The sequence below is a fragment of the Mesocricetus auratus genome, unplaced genomic scaffold (assembly GCF_017639785.1).
Source record: "Mesocricetus auratus isolate SY011 unplaced genomic scaffold, BCM_Maur_2.0 Super-Scaffold_100007, whole genome shotgun sequence".
Classification (NCBI taxonomy): Eukaryota; Metazoa; Chordata; class Mammalia; order Rodentia; family Cricetidae; genus Mesocricetus; species Mesocricetus auratus.
Window position 1 is genome coordinate 42175672 of NW_024429191.1, and position 16075 is coordinate 42191746.

At 42.8% G+C, this 16075-nt stretch overlaps 1 protein-coding gene across 1 annotated transcript in view; it reads left to right on the forward strand.

Moving 5' to 3' along the window:
- The window catches only part of Tekt3 (tektin 3), a 34042-nt gene that overhangs the window by 4313 nt on the left and 13654 nt on the right, over positions 1 to 16075 (forward strand). The window contains exons 2-5 of the mRNA XM_040748857.1: positions 2996 to 3603; positions 6395 to 6478; positions 10339 to 10409; positions 13846 to 13989. Of these exons, the coding sequence (XP_040604791.1) occupies positions 3025 to 3603; positions 6395 to 6478; positions 10339 to 10409; positions 13846 to 13989 (878 nt within the window). The 5' untranslated portion in view covers positions 2996 to 3024. The remainder of the gene's footprint in view (positions 1 to 2995; positions 3604 to 6394; positions 6479 to 10338; positions 10410 to 13845; positions 13990 to 16075) is intronic.

Below are 16075 nucleotides of genomic sequence, written 5' to 3' on the forward strand. Positions count from 1 at the left end.
GTCCTTGCCATTTCTGACATTCTTCATTCTTTGTGTTGGATCCAAGGCTTCATCTGGGATAATTCACTTTGCCCAAAGAATTTCCTTTGCAAGCCTGTTGCTGATGAACCCTTTTGACTTTTGTTTGAAATCTTGTATTTTGCCTTACTTTTTGGAGGGCTGTGTCAGTTAGGCTTTGTTTGTTTTTGCCAATTTGACACAAGTGTTGGTCATCTGGGAAGAGGAAACCTTGAGGAAACACCTCCATCAGATTATTGACTGAAGTGGGATGGTCCAGCCCACTATGGGTGTTTTCAGCCCTGAGCAGATGGTCCAGAGTTGTGTGGAAAAGCAAGTTGAGTCAGCCATGGAGAGCAAGCCAGCAAGCAGCATTCCTCTGCGGTTCCTGCTTCAGCTTCTGCATGAGTTCCTACCCCAACTTTCCTCCATGACATTATAATCAGGATGCAGAAGCCCTTTCCTCTCCAAGCTGCCTTTGGCCATGTTGTTATCACAGCAACGGAAAATAAACTAGAATGGAGGACATTTCACTTGCTAGAGAATTTCTGCCTCATGCTTTTTCCAGTCTTCTAATGGTCCTGTTCATGGCTGGCATGCAGCTCAGTTGGTAGAACACTTGCCTAGCCTAGGAAAGGCTACAGGTTTGATGCCAGGCACTATAAAAGAAACATTGGGGGAAAACTATTGTCTGGGCGGAGTAGTTTCTGACAATCTAATCTAGTCTTCCGTCTGTCCCATATACTAAGTTGAGAACATGCATGTTGTCTGCATTTGCCCTGCCTATTTTATTGCTGGAGTCCCACCTGACTCTTCCTACTGTCATTCTTGTCCCTTCATTCTTCCCATTTCCAGACTTGCTTCTACTGACTGATTCTCCTTAATTATGGCCCATATTTTTCTGCCTCTTAGTATATGGGTAATTTTTGACTGGATGCTAGACACTTGTGACATGGCATGGTTGAGTATCTTGATGTTGTCAGGCAACCAAGTTACTGGTGGGCCATTGTGATCACCCAGAGGCCTGGTCTCAGGTTTTGCCTATGCAAGTCCTCGGTTTACTATTCTTGCCTTTGCATTACTATTGAAAACTACCAGACAAGACCTAATTAAGGAGGGAATATTAATTTTGGCTCATGTATTCAGAAGGCGGTTGTTTGGCCCCATGTGCAGACGGTAGCAGGAGAGTATCGTGCGAGGGGGCTACAGTATAGTTGGTTCTTACGGGACTCCTCACCACACATGAATTCTATATCCTGTGCATCAGTCCGGATCCTTGGCCATTCCTTCCCTAAAACAAAGTTCTTTGTGTGTGGCTTTTTCTCAGTCCATGTGTCTCCTATTGCATATGAGTCTGCTGTTTGATTTCATTTTTGACAGTTTTGGATTGTGATTATCTAGAGATGCCAACATTGCAGGCGTTAGAAAAATACACGTGGCATGCTGCCCTTCAAATCCCACTGTCAGAGTACCAAGTGACCCTCTGGTTTTGGGATCCTTTATTGTCAAGCTTTTAACCAAAGCCAAGTAGAAAGGTTTTTTTCTAGAAGAAAACTATGTCATTTCTGAATTTGACAAGGGGTACGGGTTGGAAGGAAGATAGTCTTAGGTCCCCAGTACCTCAAGTGTCTTTGAACATATTTTTAAGAAAAGAAATATTTAAAGCTTCAAACTGAAGCAAAGAGTTGCCAGTATAAAGTGATTAGGAGCAAAAGGACAGAATGATTCATCAAACAGCAAGGAAGAAGTGTTATGAGGGCCACTATGGTATGGGCAACTATTCTGTGATGTGGTCTGGGTAGATTTTAACTTGAACACAGTTCTACAAATCAGGTATTCTGTGGTTTTGGTCAAAAGGCATTGGTATATAGCTATTTATTGTTGAAGGACTTATTTCTTTTTATCTGCATAGTGCCATCAAATTGACTATAACTTGATTCTTTTCTTTTTATTAACATGTCTATAGATAGACATTACTTCCCCTGTAGAATTATATTTATGTTCCAAAAAGTGTGTCACAGTCTCTGGTGTCCTGGTCTTCCTAGGAGGGCCTAGATGTGTATTTAACTAAAAAAGGAAGATATGATGTGATTAGGATAACTCAGTAACTCAGTGTTTCATATTTGAAAAGTTCTGCACATATAAGTGGCACATAGGTAGATGTCTATAGTACATAAATAACACATATGTCTACATATGAATTGAATAATTTGAAAAGTTATAATCAATAATGAGCTAGTCACAGTGACTCCTTCTGAGTAGCTAGAGGACTTTTAGGGGAGAAAGGATACTTACTTTGACATCATTTACTCCTTTCAACTGGTAATATAAAAGTTAACATTTATTGACCCAATGCTTAGCATTGCCATACCCTTCTAGCCACGTGGCTGCTTGACAATGTCTATTATCAGAGGCTCTAAGATGGAGTGTCTAATACTTTCATTGGAATACCTGCACACCAGCCCCCCACACTACCACCCAGGTCACATGTTTATTAATAGGGAGTGATGGGGCAGGGGAGTGTTGCTAAGGAAATGCTTCCTGCAAAGAAGAGAGTGTGGTATTGATCCCTTGGACTTGTAGATGGAGCAGCAGAAGGTTCAGTAATTTGCCCTGTGGTCATACAGAAAAGGCAAGATTTGAATATGTTAAGCACATAGTTATCTGTCTAAAAACAAAGCCACACTCTTGATTTGAGTTTGCACTCAACATTTGAATTTCAAAAATTCAAATAGCCAATATAAAAACATACTACCTTCGTACATTTTAGAAACACAGGGATGGGAATGTTTTTATGTTATCACCAAGAAGTACTGATAACATATGAGAATAGATATCTAATGAGCCCAGGATCACCAAAGCTGGTACTATATCTAATGTAACCTTTTATATGTATGTTATATAAGATTAATTTATGATATTCCCTCCTTTGTTCCCTCTCTCCCTTCCTCCTTCCTCCCCTTCTTTCTCCTTCTTTCCTTCCACCCCTCCTTTGCAGGAGAGATTTACAAATTGTGTTTGGGCACCATGGAGCCTTTAGGTTCTACCTTAACGGCTACTTATGCCCATCCTCAACCAGCACCAACTAGTTTTCTACCAGCCATTGGTACCATAACATCAAGCTATCGGGACCGCTTTCCCCATCATAATTTGACACACAGCTTGAGCCTCCCATGGAGACCAAGTACATACTACAAAACGGCCTCCAACTACCCCACTTTGGCCCCATTCTGCACGAGAGCTCAGAGAGTGTGTGAGAGCACTATGCTCCCCTTCGTGTCCAACAGAACCACCCTCTTTACAAGGTATACTCCTGATGATTGGTATCGGTCTAATTTAGTCAACTTCCAAGAGTCTAACAGCTCACGGCATAATTCCGAGAGACTCCGAGTGGACACATCGCGCCTCATTCAAGACAAATACCAGCAAATCCGGAAGACCCAGGCTGACTCTACCCAAAATTTGGGAGAACGAGTCAATGACATAGCATTCTGGAAATCTGAAATCATACATGAGTTGGATGAAATGATTGGAGAGACAAATGCACTTAGTGATATTAAGAAAAGGCTGGAGAGGGCTTTGATAGAGACTGAAGCCCCTCTGCAGGTAAGGGCAAAAAGCACTTCAGCTTAGTTATTTTAGAAACACACTCATCCATAAATTTATAAATGGGGTTGGTAATGGCTAAACCATTGCCATTTTATATAACACAGTGAGTTTCTGAGCAAATTCTAAAAGCAAAGCAGACTAAAGAAACACCATCAGACTATACAATGTTTTCATTTAATCGTGCCATCTTATTAGCTCTTAAAAAGGCTGGTCTGATCTCTGAAGGTTCTAGATTAAGATAAAAACTTAGGAAAATAGTTTCCTGAGAAAATTTTAATTTCATGGGAGCTGGGCAGATTGCTCAGTTGGTGGCTCTTTTGTTTGGCAAGTAGGAGGACCTGAGTTTGATCTCAAGAACCCACATGAGACATCAGGGCATGGTGGCAGTTCCAGCACTGGGGAGGTGGAAACAGGGGATCACTGGGATCACTGGCCAGCCAGCCTACCCTAATCAGTGAGTTCCAGACCAATGAGAAACTCTGTTTCAGAATGAGGTTGATGATGTCTGAGGAAGCACAACACTCAAGGTTGACCTTGATCCTTGACATTTACACACACACACACACACATACACACAGAGAGAGAGAGAGAGAGAGAGAGAGAGAGAGAGAGGAGAAACTTAAAAACTTAAACTTGCATAAACACACAGATGCACACATAAACCTGTACACACAAACATGTACACATACACATGTATACATGCACATACATACATAAATATGCCTGCAGAGACACACAAATATGTACACATATACACACCTACACACACACACACACACACACACACACGTACACGTACACATACACATACATATACAAGTAAAGTTTCCTGAAAAGAAAATTAAAAAATTTCAGTCTGTGTCATGAAATAAGTCCTTTGTTGATGTGATTGCCTTTCAGGGCACAGATGATCAAATGGAACCCCATTAGGAATCTGCTTAGGATTCTTTTATTAAATGGATAAATGAGGCTGAATGTAGGCTAGTTGTCATGGTCATACAGGCAGCACTCAATTGGTTGCTGGCATCTGATTAGGCTTTGAGGGGGTTCCAGTCACCTTTGACTCTTGTACCATACTATGGGCCCTCCAACCCCTCATGCCCACTATCACAGAAAGAAGACATTCCATTCCTAAAGCTGGGGGAAACATATAAAGTAGTATATATCTCAACCAGTGCATTGTTTCCGTATGGAGCACTTGCAGGAGATCACATGGCATTTGTTGTATAAGACTGAGGACCAAGGGGCTGCAAGTCTAGTGATCTGAGGAGTCTGTTGGGTGTCAATACCCAGTGTCTCTTAGGTCCCATTCTCTCTCCACGAACTACAAATACATAAATACACACAAGCCCCAGAGTCCTCAGAGAGGTTGGGGGCACTCACATAGGACCTATTTGGATTAATTCACCCTGGATTGTTAAAACTCAGAAGACTTCCAGTCCCTGGGACCTAGCTCAGGGATTGAAAATAGCCTGAAAACTATGGCCACATACCCTATTACTTAATTGCTTTCCTCACTCCCCCTTCATGACGACTGAACCTTTGGCTTGGTTCTAATAAGAGCTTTCTCCTGCGGTTTCCGCCTGAGTGCTCTTGTGGGTGGCAACACAGACTGTCAAAATGGAATCAAAAAGTCCTGATTACAGTGGAAATAAACTTCAAAAGAGAAAATACAACCACTTACTAGGAGGAAGACTGTTACAATTTAATAGCACAGCAGTGATTAAATCAATAAGGTGGCCACTTCTAGCTTATGACATTTGAAGTCATGGACACTTGGCAATATCTAGGACAGAACATGTGCACTTTGATGTGTCACTAGTGGGGCTGTGGCCTGGAAGGAGGGTCTTAAAAAGCAGTGTGTTGATACCCCACTTAAATACTGAGTTCCCACAGTTCACTAGTTCCTTGTTCAGTGAACGTAAATTATACTAATAAAAAGTAGAAAGTTGCTCAGTTTCAATAATATGTTCCAGTATGGCTCACGTTTTATGTTTATAAAAGCTTGACATCATACAGTAGTTCTATGTCATGGAAAAGGGTTTGGAAAAGCGTTTTAGCTACATAATGACCTCCCCGACAAAATTCATTGTTAACAACTTATGCTATTTTCCATTGTCATCATTAACATTTTCTGCCTCAAAAAACACTTTGAAACTTCAGTCTAATGTTTAATTGAATCCTAAAAAATAATATAAAATTGTAAAGACATTGTTGTCTCAATTTATTAAAACCAACCAAAGAATAGAACAGTGATGGGAATGACTGGGTCATGTTTCCTATATTTTAATTCTTAATAGGTGAAAGCATATCATTTTATAATCAGGAAAATGTTAGATAATTTTAAAGATAATGATTTATATACGTGGCTACAACAGTATTTTAATATTTTGAAAATGAATCATTAATTTGTACTTTTTTCCAGTAGAAAATATTTAGAAATGATATCTCAAACTCCTTGTTTTGTGTAATCAAACTGTTTCTCTTCAATAAACTGATGCCCAGTACTTATGTTAGTTGCTAGCTGGTGAGGATTCATTTTGTCCGTTTCCCAAATTAGTATTTTTTTTCAATTTTTCTTGAAAGTTTCTCGAGCAGATACTAGCCTTTCAGTAGCAGCAAAGATTTCTTCCCGTCGTGGTCTTTCTTATGCTAGGTTCTTCCAAATTGGTTTGAGAAGTCCAACTAGGGAGTCCCTATTGACTTACTTTAAACAAGCGACTAGACTTTCTTGTCCCTAATTGTGACCAGTTGACAGTGATATGTTCTCTGCTCTGTGGATCTGTAGGTTACCCGAGAGTGCCTCTTTCACCGGGAGAAGAGAGTGGGAATCGACCTAGTTCATGATGAAGTTGAAAAAGAACTACTGACGGTAAATGTGGGGGTGGGGGAGGCTTCAATAATGCGAAGCCTCTTACTGAAAGGGCGTGTTAAAGAGAAGAAATCAGAGCCACAGTGTTGGCTACAGTCAATTATAAGTAAATTGATAGTGCCTAGCAGAGGTCCATGCTCTTGGTTTTCTAAAACATATGTGTTGACTGAGAATTTTAAAAGCAGAGAAAGGAATTAAGAAAGGTTAGGTGTTTGCAGTCCCATTGGGTGCAAATCAGTGGCAATTTTAGAGTATTTCAGTCATTCTATCAAATGTGTTTAGATAGACACCACTGGATCACACAGTACCCACATGCACGAGTCTCCAAGACTGCACTCACACAGTATTTGTGAATGAGAAAACACCTTCGTTCATTTAAAATAGCAGAGATCATTTTCCTTATCACTGCATTTCCCTGTAGGACCAAACTCTGATTATCCAATTCCTTGTGTGCACAATGTGAAGATGCACCACTTGACACAACTCAGTCTTCCCTTATTGAATAGTTTGGTAGCTTCCCTATCCCACACACTACTTGGCAGTGTGTGAGCCATCTCCAAGGAAGGCACGGACTCTGGTACCTTGATGCCACCACGATGTCAAAGGGTGAAAGGGCACAAGCGTCTGGGGAGGTTTTGGTCCACTGCCAAGCTGCTACCCTAGGGCTGACGTGTCCATGCTACTCGGCGGATTCCCCCAGGCTCTCTTGCACTTTCCACCTGATAAATCTGATTTACCCTGAATTCTCTCATCTTTCTGCACTACCCACAGTGACATCTCTGCAGCCTGTTAAGGTTTCAGCCCTCCTGTGCTTGAGGCTACTTCCAGTCTCTTTCTTTGGTTAAGGCACTGAATTAAACACTCGTTCTTCACCTCAAGTGTTCTCCCAAGCAACTTTTATATTTTTGATTAACATATGATGATGATGATGATGATGATGATGATGATGATGATCAATTGTGCGCTGGTCAAACCCTCATCTGCTTGCCCTTCCTCTCGGCTCCCTTCCCAGCTTGTCCTACCCCATCACCCACCTCTGTCTACTGATGGTAGAGTGGTCTTGGCTGCAGCCATTGCCTCCTTGAACCTTCCTGTCAGCCTTAGCTCTTTCTCTGAAAGCTGAGTCCTAGGCAAGTGCTAGATACTCTCCCACCCACATTTTTCTTTGATGTACACTGTCACCAATTCTTTCCTTCTTCTGAGAAATATCCCAACTCGATGACACCCAGCGGATGGAAGTCCACTGGGACCTTCCACTGTGCCTCCTCTAATTTCTCCACCTGCTTCCCTCTCAGAATCACAGAATTTCTGCTGTGATTAACCCATTTTCTCTGTCCCCAAATCAGGTTTTCAAGTTCCCACTGATTTTTCTTTGCTTCTTTAATCCCTGGGGGGAAAGGAGTCCTTGGCGAGACATTATTTTGGGCTAGTCAGACCATCAGAGTGATTTTATCCTAACCTCCATCAGATTCTGTCTTTAAAGTAATTTCGAATTTTCTAAATGGCCATTGCATTAAGAATGTTAAAAGTCATCTTACTTCCTCTGCCTAGGACAGGGCGTCATAAATGAAATGACTTTGGCATGATGGCTCCCTACTCTGCACTTCCTTCTTTCCTGGTCTCTGATGAATCTCACAATTTATAAAGTAGCCTATCATTGTTTTGCCACCATAAGTGTGTTGGGGGGATTTAGGATCTGTCCCTTAGCTCATTGTTTTCACTGATTTACCTGCAGGAGGTAAGTACTAAGCCTATTTTAATGGCTTAACGTTAGTGTGCCCATAAACACTAGCTCTTACAACTAAATTAACCTGTATTTCTTGTCTATCCTCTGCCAAGTGGCAGTAACTTCTTCCAGCATGGCACATTCATTTTGCTTCTCTCCAGGTCTCCTCGAGACTCTCAGGTCTGCCCTTTCTTCTTCCCAGCATTCTCTCTGCCTTTCCAATGGCCAATCAGCTCTTTATTAACTAATTAAAGTAATACACATTCACAGAGAACAAAAGGATTATTCCACAGCAAACATCAGCTGTCATTCTCTGGAATGGTATTCATTCTTCTGAGGCAGGGCCTTTCATTGGCCCAGAGCTCACCAATTATGTCAGATTGGCTGTCCAACAACTTCCACGATCTGCAGATTGTAGCTCCCTGGGTCATCATGTCTGCCATCTTTATATGGGTTCTGGGAATCGAACTCATGTCCTTGTGTTTGCAAATGAATTCTTTACTGCCTGAGCTGCCCACTCCCTACAGCCACTCATTCAATACTTTTACATTAAACAATAAAGGAAGAAGATAACTAGTGTGTAAGTCATACTATCAGAGTGAGGAAAATATCATAAGCAAATTAACAAAGACATAAACCAAAAAAGTTTGATAGATTTTAGCATTAAAAAACACCATGCACAATATATAAAAACACCATGCCAATATAAAAAACATCATGCATAAAATTTTATCACATATGATGGGAAATAATTGATTTTTTTGTTGTTTTGCGATGAGGGTCTCCTAGTCTGTAACACAGGCTAGTCTTAGACTTAAACTCCTCAGCATCTCAGCCTTCCTTGTGCCGGAGACTACAGGTGCCTACCACCACATGGGGTTAATGACTGAATTTAAAAATGTTAAGAACATCAAATACATCCTTATATTAGCCAACAAACACAGGCAGGTTGGCTGTTTGTCTTGGGGCATGTTCTGTCACATTGGCAAGAGCTGGAAGCTAGTTGGCTACCCGGTGTGCCCAAGGAAGGCAGGCCCATTCTCCATCGTAGACAAATGCAACTTTGCGGAAGGAAATTTTGCCTTTAATTGCCAAACCTTGAAAACAGGCATGACCCTTGGCAATGTCTACATGTTTACACTGATTGTTCACACAGCCTTGTTTAATGTCATGGGAAAGCATCCAAATTTAAAATGCCACAAACCAAATGTTAAGGACGACCCCTTTTACTTGAGAAAATGATAAAAATGATTCTGTATACTTACAAAAATGTCTGAAAGATGCTATTTGAGCTTGCAAATTTTCTAATGCTAACATTAATTTCAGAGGGAAATTAATATTTACATGTTATGAAATAGTGCATATATCATGGTAGCCTCAAAATGCCATACATGGCCGGGCGTTGGTGGCGCAAGCCTTTAATCCCAGCGCTTGGGAGGCAGAGGCAGGTGGAACTCTGTGAATTCAAGACCAACCTGGTCTACGGAGTGAGTTGCAGGACAGCCTCCAAAACAATACAGAGAAACCCTGTCTTGAAAAAAACAACAACAAAAACAAGCCCTCCATTTGGTCAAGTGAGTGGAGCAGCATGGCTAACACAGTGTTGGCTCAAGTGTGGGGCCTGAGCATGGCATCAGGTGGTTGACCTCCAGTGTGGAAGTCAACTTCCATGTCTGAAGCACAGAACTGGACCTACTAGTGTTGTTTGTACAGCCACAGGGACACTCCTAGGGCTCGGTATTCACTGGTTTTCTCTGCTTTTGAAGGAGAGCTATCACAGGAAAAGGTGGCAGTTACGTTCACTATTTCACATCACCAGGATTCTAGGGGGTTTTGTTGTTCTTGGTGTTTTGTTTTAATTAAAGACAAAGATAGAGTAGAAACAAAACACTGAAATTTTAACCCTGTTCCAGCTTGGTTCATGTTACAGTTTCCCTATAGGCCTATATAGAAAGACTTTTTTTTTGTATTATCATGGGGGCATGCAGGTAAACAAGTAGATGTAAAAAAAAAATTAATGCTTAATGTCATAGATTTTCATCAGATAAAAATTCTTTTGTTGGTGGATTTGATGAGTTTGGATGATATGTTCAATAAAAACATTAATGTGTGGTTTTGTTTTTCAATTGAGTAGGAAATTGAAGTCATTCTGTGCTGTCAAGAAAGAATGAGGCGGCATCTGGACAGGGCTATTGCCCAACTTGCGTAAGAATTTCCTCTCTATGCAGTTTAAAGCCCAGTGTTGAACTGTATTCTGCCTCTATCCACATTTCTCTTAGCGTCTCATGAGAGCGCATGTGTGCACATGCTTGCACACACAGATACATACACACACACACATGCACACATAGGCATTCGGGCGCACACACATGGGCACACACCATGCACACTACCCCCCCACCCCTCATCCCCCATGGGTGCACACACACACTTGGGCACACAGACACACATACACATTTTTATTCAGAGGCTAGGATGAGTGCTTAGAATTTTGTCTTCGTTTTTTATTTAAAATCAATTTGGGGGTGTTGTGGGAAGGATGGCCAGTGTTTCCCTTAATTCAAGACTCTTTGCTTTGGGGCCTGTATTCCATTCTGGCATTTGGAAAGACACTAGGTTGTGTCTTCCTTTTATTTTCATGTTTCCACCTCTCCTGATTACATCACCATAGCATTCACCGGGCCCAGGGCACTTTCGTTATGCACTGTTCCTGTTCTCTGCAGGAATACAACTCCCTCAAGGGTAGGTTCTCAGGCCCTCACTCTCTAAGGCAAGCTTGGGAGGAGAATGGGAAAGGAGAAGAAGACCAGAGGAAGTTCTCAACTTGTGGTAACAGCTGTCAGAATAGAAAAGGGACTGGCTGAGCCTGTTGACTCTCAGTCCTCAAAATGGTCACACATAGAAGCAGTGTTGAAAATGTCCTCCCCGCAACCAAAGAAATGATGGCCACATATACACCACAGTTACCAAAAATGCCATGTGATACACCTCAGGTAGCAAGTGCCACAGAGGCATCAAATCACTACCTGCTTAGTTTGCCCATCTTGTTTGTTTCTTGGGGTCAACCCTGGGAAGGTTGTTGAGGTTTGCACGCCTCCGCCCTCTGGAGGTGGCATTAGAAGGCTCTTTTACTCAGAAATTGGTGAGACGTGTAAATGGTTTGGAGGCTGCCTGGCATGGTTTGGCTATGGACAGGGTAGTTCTGTTATGGACTCACAACTTGTTTAAGAATATCAGAATCTACATTTAGCGTGTTTCCAAGAGTCTGCACTGTCCACATTTTCTTTCTTAGTCTAAAATTTGCTGTTATGTCTTGTGTCCTTGGCTTTTTGTGGCCACTATTGTTCAATGCTGAGACAGCTACAATGCTTACATCTTTAGTGGGCAGAGCCGACCTTACCTTCCTGGGTGGCTTTTCCACTCTTCTGTCTCCAGTGATTGTAAAAGAAGCAGGTTTTCCCTAGTCTACTTGTTTTGGATGTGACAATCACACTCTCAGAATGTACATTAGCTGAAAGTGGAACCTCCCTGGGCACTGACATGGCATCCAAGGCTCTTGGCATCTTTGTTTATATGACAAGTTGATGAGATACCACCTCACATACCTTCTCAAGTTGACTGGCAAGCTCCCTTCTCATCAAAGATGACATCATGGGACATGCTGGTCTTAGATCACAAACAAGAGAGATCGAGTCCAGAGTCCCAGCATAACAACCCAAAGCAGGAGGCTCAGCAGTGTCAAGGGGAAGCATCTTTTGCATATTTATATTCTCCCAGAATTCATAACATACAAATAGTTTGCCCAGGCTGCCTCATTTCTGCTGTACAAAAACGTTAAAAGTTTATGTGAAGTGATTTGTCTAAAGGCACAGGCCACAGTGAACGGAAGCTGCTGGTCTTAGTTCATAACACCAGAAGCAATCTTTACCAAGCGATTCCTGTGCCAGGCCTTGCTTACGGTTCTAGAAGCATAGATATGACTGATCATTCAGTTGTCCTGCTTCTCACAGGCCACATGCTAACAGTTCTCAACTTTCTGTTTCTAGCATAGACTTGCCCAAATTTCAACAGCCAAGTGGGGCCTGCATGTGGATGTGGAGAGAGCACTCAGGCTTAGTGTGTCACCCTAACTCCCCCATATCTTCCTCTACTCATATGTCCCCCCAAATCCAGTGATGGAGTTCCTCAACCCAATGACTCAGCTGAGCTCTTGATTCTCACTGAAGTCCAACCCCATGGGAGATTTGCTTGGTTCTTTTTTTTTTTTTTTTTTTTTTTTTGGTTTTTACGAGACAGGGTTTCTCTGTTTTGTTTCGGAGGCTATCGGTCCAGCCTGGTCTCGAAAGCACAAAGATCCGCCTGCCTCTGCCTCCCGAGTGCTGGGATTAAAGGCGTGCGCCACCACCGCCCGGCTATTGGTTCTTAATCATACCCAGAATCCAATACTTCTTACCTCCTCTGCTGTCCCCTTAGTCAGAAGCTCCTCCTCAGAGTCACTGCTGTGACTTCCCAGTGGGTCTTCCCAGGTCTCCAGCAGTAGGTCCTCAACACAGCAACAGAATGATCTAGTTAAATGACAAGTTAGCAGTCCCCAGTTTCACTTAGTAGAAAACCTGGGCCTTTGCAACAGCCAGCGTCCAACATGTGTGACCTGGTTGTCCTTACACAAGGGCTCAGTGTCATCTGCTGAAACCCCCTCCTGGCCACCCTGCATAAAATCACAGCACCTCCTCTGGGACTCCTGGTTCCTGTTTGACTTTTACCTTGTTCTAGCCACACCAGCTGCCCACGTAGTTTGCATATTGCTTACACGCTCGTGGTAGAACAAACTCCTCTGAGGATAGTTTCTGCTGTGTCCACTATTCCTCAGGCTCACACAACAACTGCTTGTTAAACGAACAGTGGACATGAATGAAGATAGGTTTCGCCTATCACCCATGGCCACCTCTCATCCAGGGCTAGTCTCTGGGCATGCACTATGGGTTCTCTCTCCCCCTGGAATTCAGGCAGGACTGTATCTCTGAGGTTACTGAGGTCTCTTCTCTCCCAGTAGCTGGGCTGCTGGGACAGAGTGTGGGGATGAACTGCCAGCTCCTTGCCCTCACTTCAAGCACTGTTGGAAGTGGATCCTGACTCTCAGTCCTGGGAAACATCTGAGCCATAACACGGCCACAAACATAGGTCGCCAAGGATCGAGGGAGGCTTTGTTGTGTATGTCTCATGAGTTCTTGGGGAAATGATATTCAAAGCATAGAGAAAGGGGTGAGACTATAGAAGCTGAACAGGAAGGAAGAGAGGAAGGGACATATGGACATCTGACTGCAAACCAGTGTCCTGCTGGGAACTGTTGGTGAGCATTAGGACATATGAGTCTCCCTCCACTTTCTCTCTCCACTTCCTTACATCCCATGGACAGGAAACATGCCCAGGGTGGGGAAGGATGGTATGGGGCAGGGCTGGGTGGAGTCTGCATGACTCCCACGCATGACCATCTCCACAGATGCTCCTTTGGAGTGGCAGTTGGTTGTTTTGCTGGAGGAGAGTTGCGGACGGTCCCGCCTTAGAGGGGCAATGACTGGTTGCTTGGAAAGTAGTTGCCTGACTGGAATCTTGTTTCTCTCCTCTCCTCTGTGTATTGTAGCTCAGACAGAGCTGCACAGCATGAGTTGGAGAAGGACTTGAGTGACAAACAGACAGCCTTCCGGATTGATGATAAATGCAAGGACCTGCGGAACACTTCAGAGGGCGTCAGCTACTTCCGAGGAGTGGAGAAAGTTGATGCAACGTAAGGTGGCAAATGCCATTCTGTGATTGTAATGTCATCTGTTCTCCCTGCTTTTGTAATGATGCAGCATACAGGTTATCTTAGTCCACTTTTGTATTTTACGACTATCACGGAATCCCCAAGACCTGGTGATGACAAGGAACCTAAGTTCCTTAGTTTCTTCTTTTGGGAGTCCTGAATGTCCACAGTGACAATTTCTCATGAGAGTTCTTTTGCTGAAGAAATAGAAGGGCAAATGAATATTTGCAAAAGTGAAAGGCAAACTCACTTTCATAATAGTGTCCTCTGGGAAACTAACTCCAATGAGAACGAATTCCTTTTCTCCAGGAAGGCATGAATGTAGGCGGGGATGTGTCTTAGTGAGGGGTATATCTGCCCACATTTGTCCCTAGCACCTCAAGGTAAAGAGTGTTTTTAAAGGCATCGAGGCTTCTTAATGACCCACTCATTACTTAAAGTGGTGGTTCCCAAACCTTGCTAATTAATGCTCGACCCTTTAATACAGTTCCTCTTGGTGACCCCTAACCATAAAATGATTTCTGCTTCATAACTAGTTTTGCTAGTTATGAATCATAATGTAAATTTTTTGGAGATAGAGGTTTGCCACAGGTGGTCATGACCCACAGGTTGAGAAGCACTCACTTCAAGGCTGTACTTGCCAACAGTGCACTGATGTCAATATGGTTAGAATGGAGGGTGTGTGTAAAGATGGCTAGGTGCCCGAAGATGGGAGACATCCTTGCTCTTGACCAGTTTTCAACAACATTTCATTCTTCCAGAGTCAGGTCTTGGGAATTGAACCATCCTGCATTTTTTTCTAACACGAAAATGACACCTTCTTGTGCAGAAAACATAGAAAAACACAGACAAAAAGGAAACCAGACATTGCCAGTTCCTAGATACCCTGGGCCCTGTGGGCACAGACTGGAAACTATGCATGCCTTTCTCACCACTGCTTGTTACATTTGCCTTTCTGGTAGTTCTCTGCCATTTTTGGGCAGGGCTTATAGTTTGAGCCTGCCATTTTCTTTAAGAAATAACCAAGTTCAATGGAGTGAAGTTTACGTAGAGTAAAATGGCCAAACTGCATGTGCATGTCGGTGGACCTGTCATGTTTGAATGTCTGCGTAACCACAGCCACACATAAGATGGGGATTTTTTTTATCACCCTGTAAAGACCCCCACAGTTTTCCCCACACTCATGTGTATACACTACCCCTAAAATGACCCCAAAATTGATTCTGTTCTGTGGGTGCCTTGTCCAACAAAGTAGCTCCCTTCCTTGAGAGCGACAATATCAGTTCCCACTCAGGCATTTACTGTGGGACCCAGACCCTGTGTTCTGTGTAGCCTTACTTGACCCAAGGTGAGCAGAGAATTTCTTTTCTGCCTCCCTGGAGGAAGGGTGCTGGCCTGGGACTTAGCTTTTGAAAGCCTCCACCCCCCATTTTCAGTACAAGTTCGTTTCCATATATGGAGCACCCATGACATTATTTCTGGGTCTAGACAACATTGAGTCCTACTCAATATTTTATTATAAGAACAAGCAAGAAGGCATCACCTGTTCCGTCTACTATCTGAAGACACCAATGTTGACAGCTGGTCCTCAGGCCTTCAAGGGTCCCCCGACGGACAGATGCTAGTTTATAATCTGAAAGAATGGTATTGCCCTCATACCATTTCAGCCGCCTATCTGACTTGTCACTGCACGCTACATCAATAATGTTTGTGAGCTTAGTGTTCCTAGGCTAATACAGATTCATGAAGTAAGTATTTGTGACTTTGCATGCTATACAGATTTCCCACTCATCTTAATTTAACCTGCCTTTTCGTTCATTTCGTTTGTTTCTAACCTTTCCAAGCTTTATATAAACATTGTCGAAAGGAGTGCCCTTCCATATCCATCTTTGGGAATACTATTTTCTTAGGATGGTGGAATTTCTGAGTCACAAACATTTAAAGCAGTAAACTCTTAGTATGTGTTGCTTCCCTATTGTCCAGAAAGATTAAACCAGTTAGACATTCTCAGGGGCAAGACAGCAGATATTCCTAAACACATCACCAGCTGCAAGTCAGTGTTTCTCTG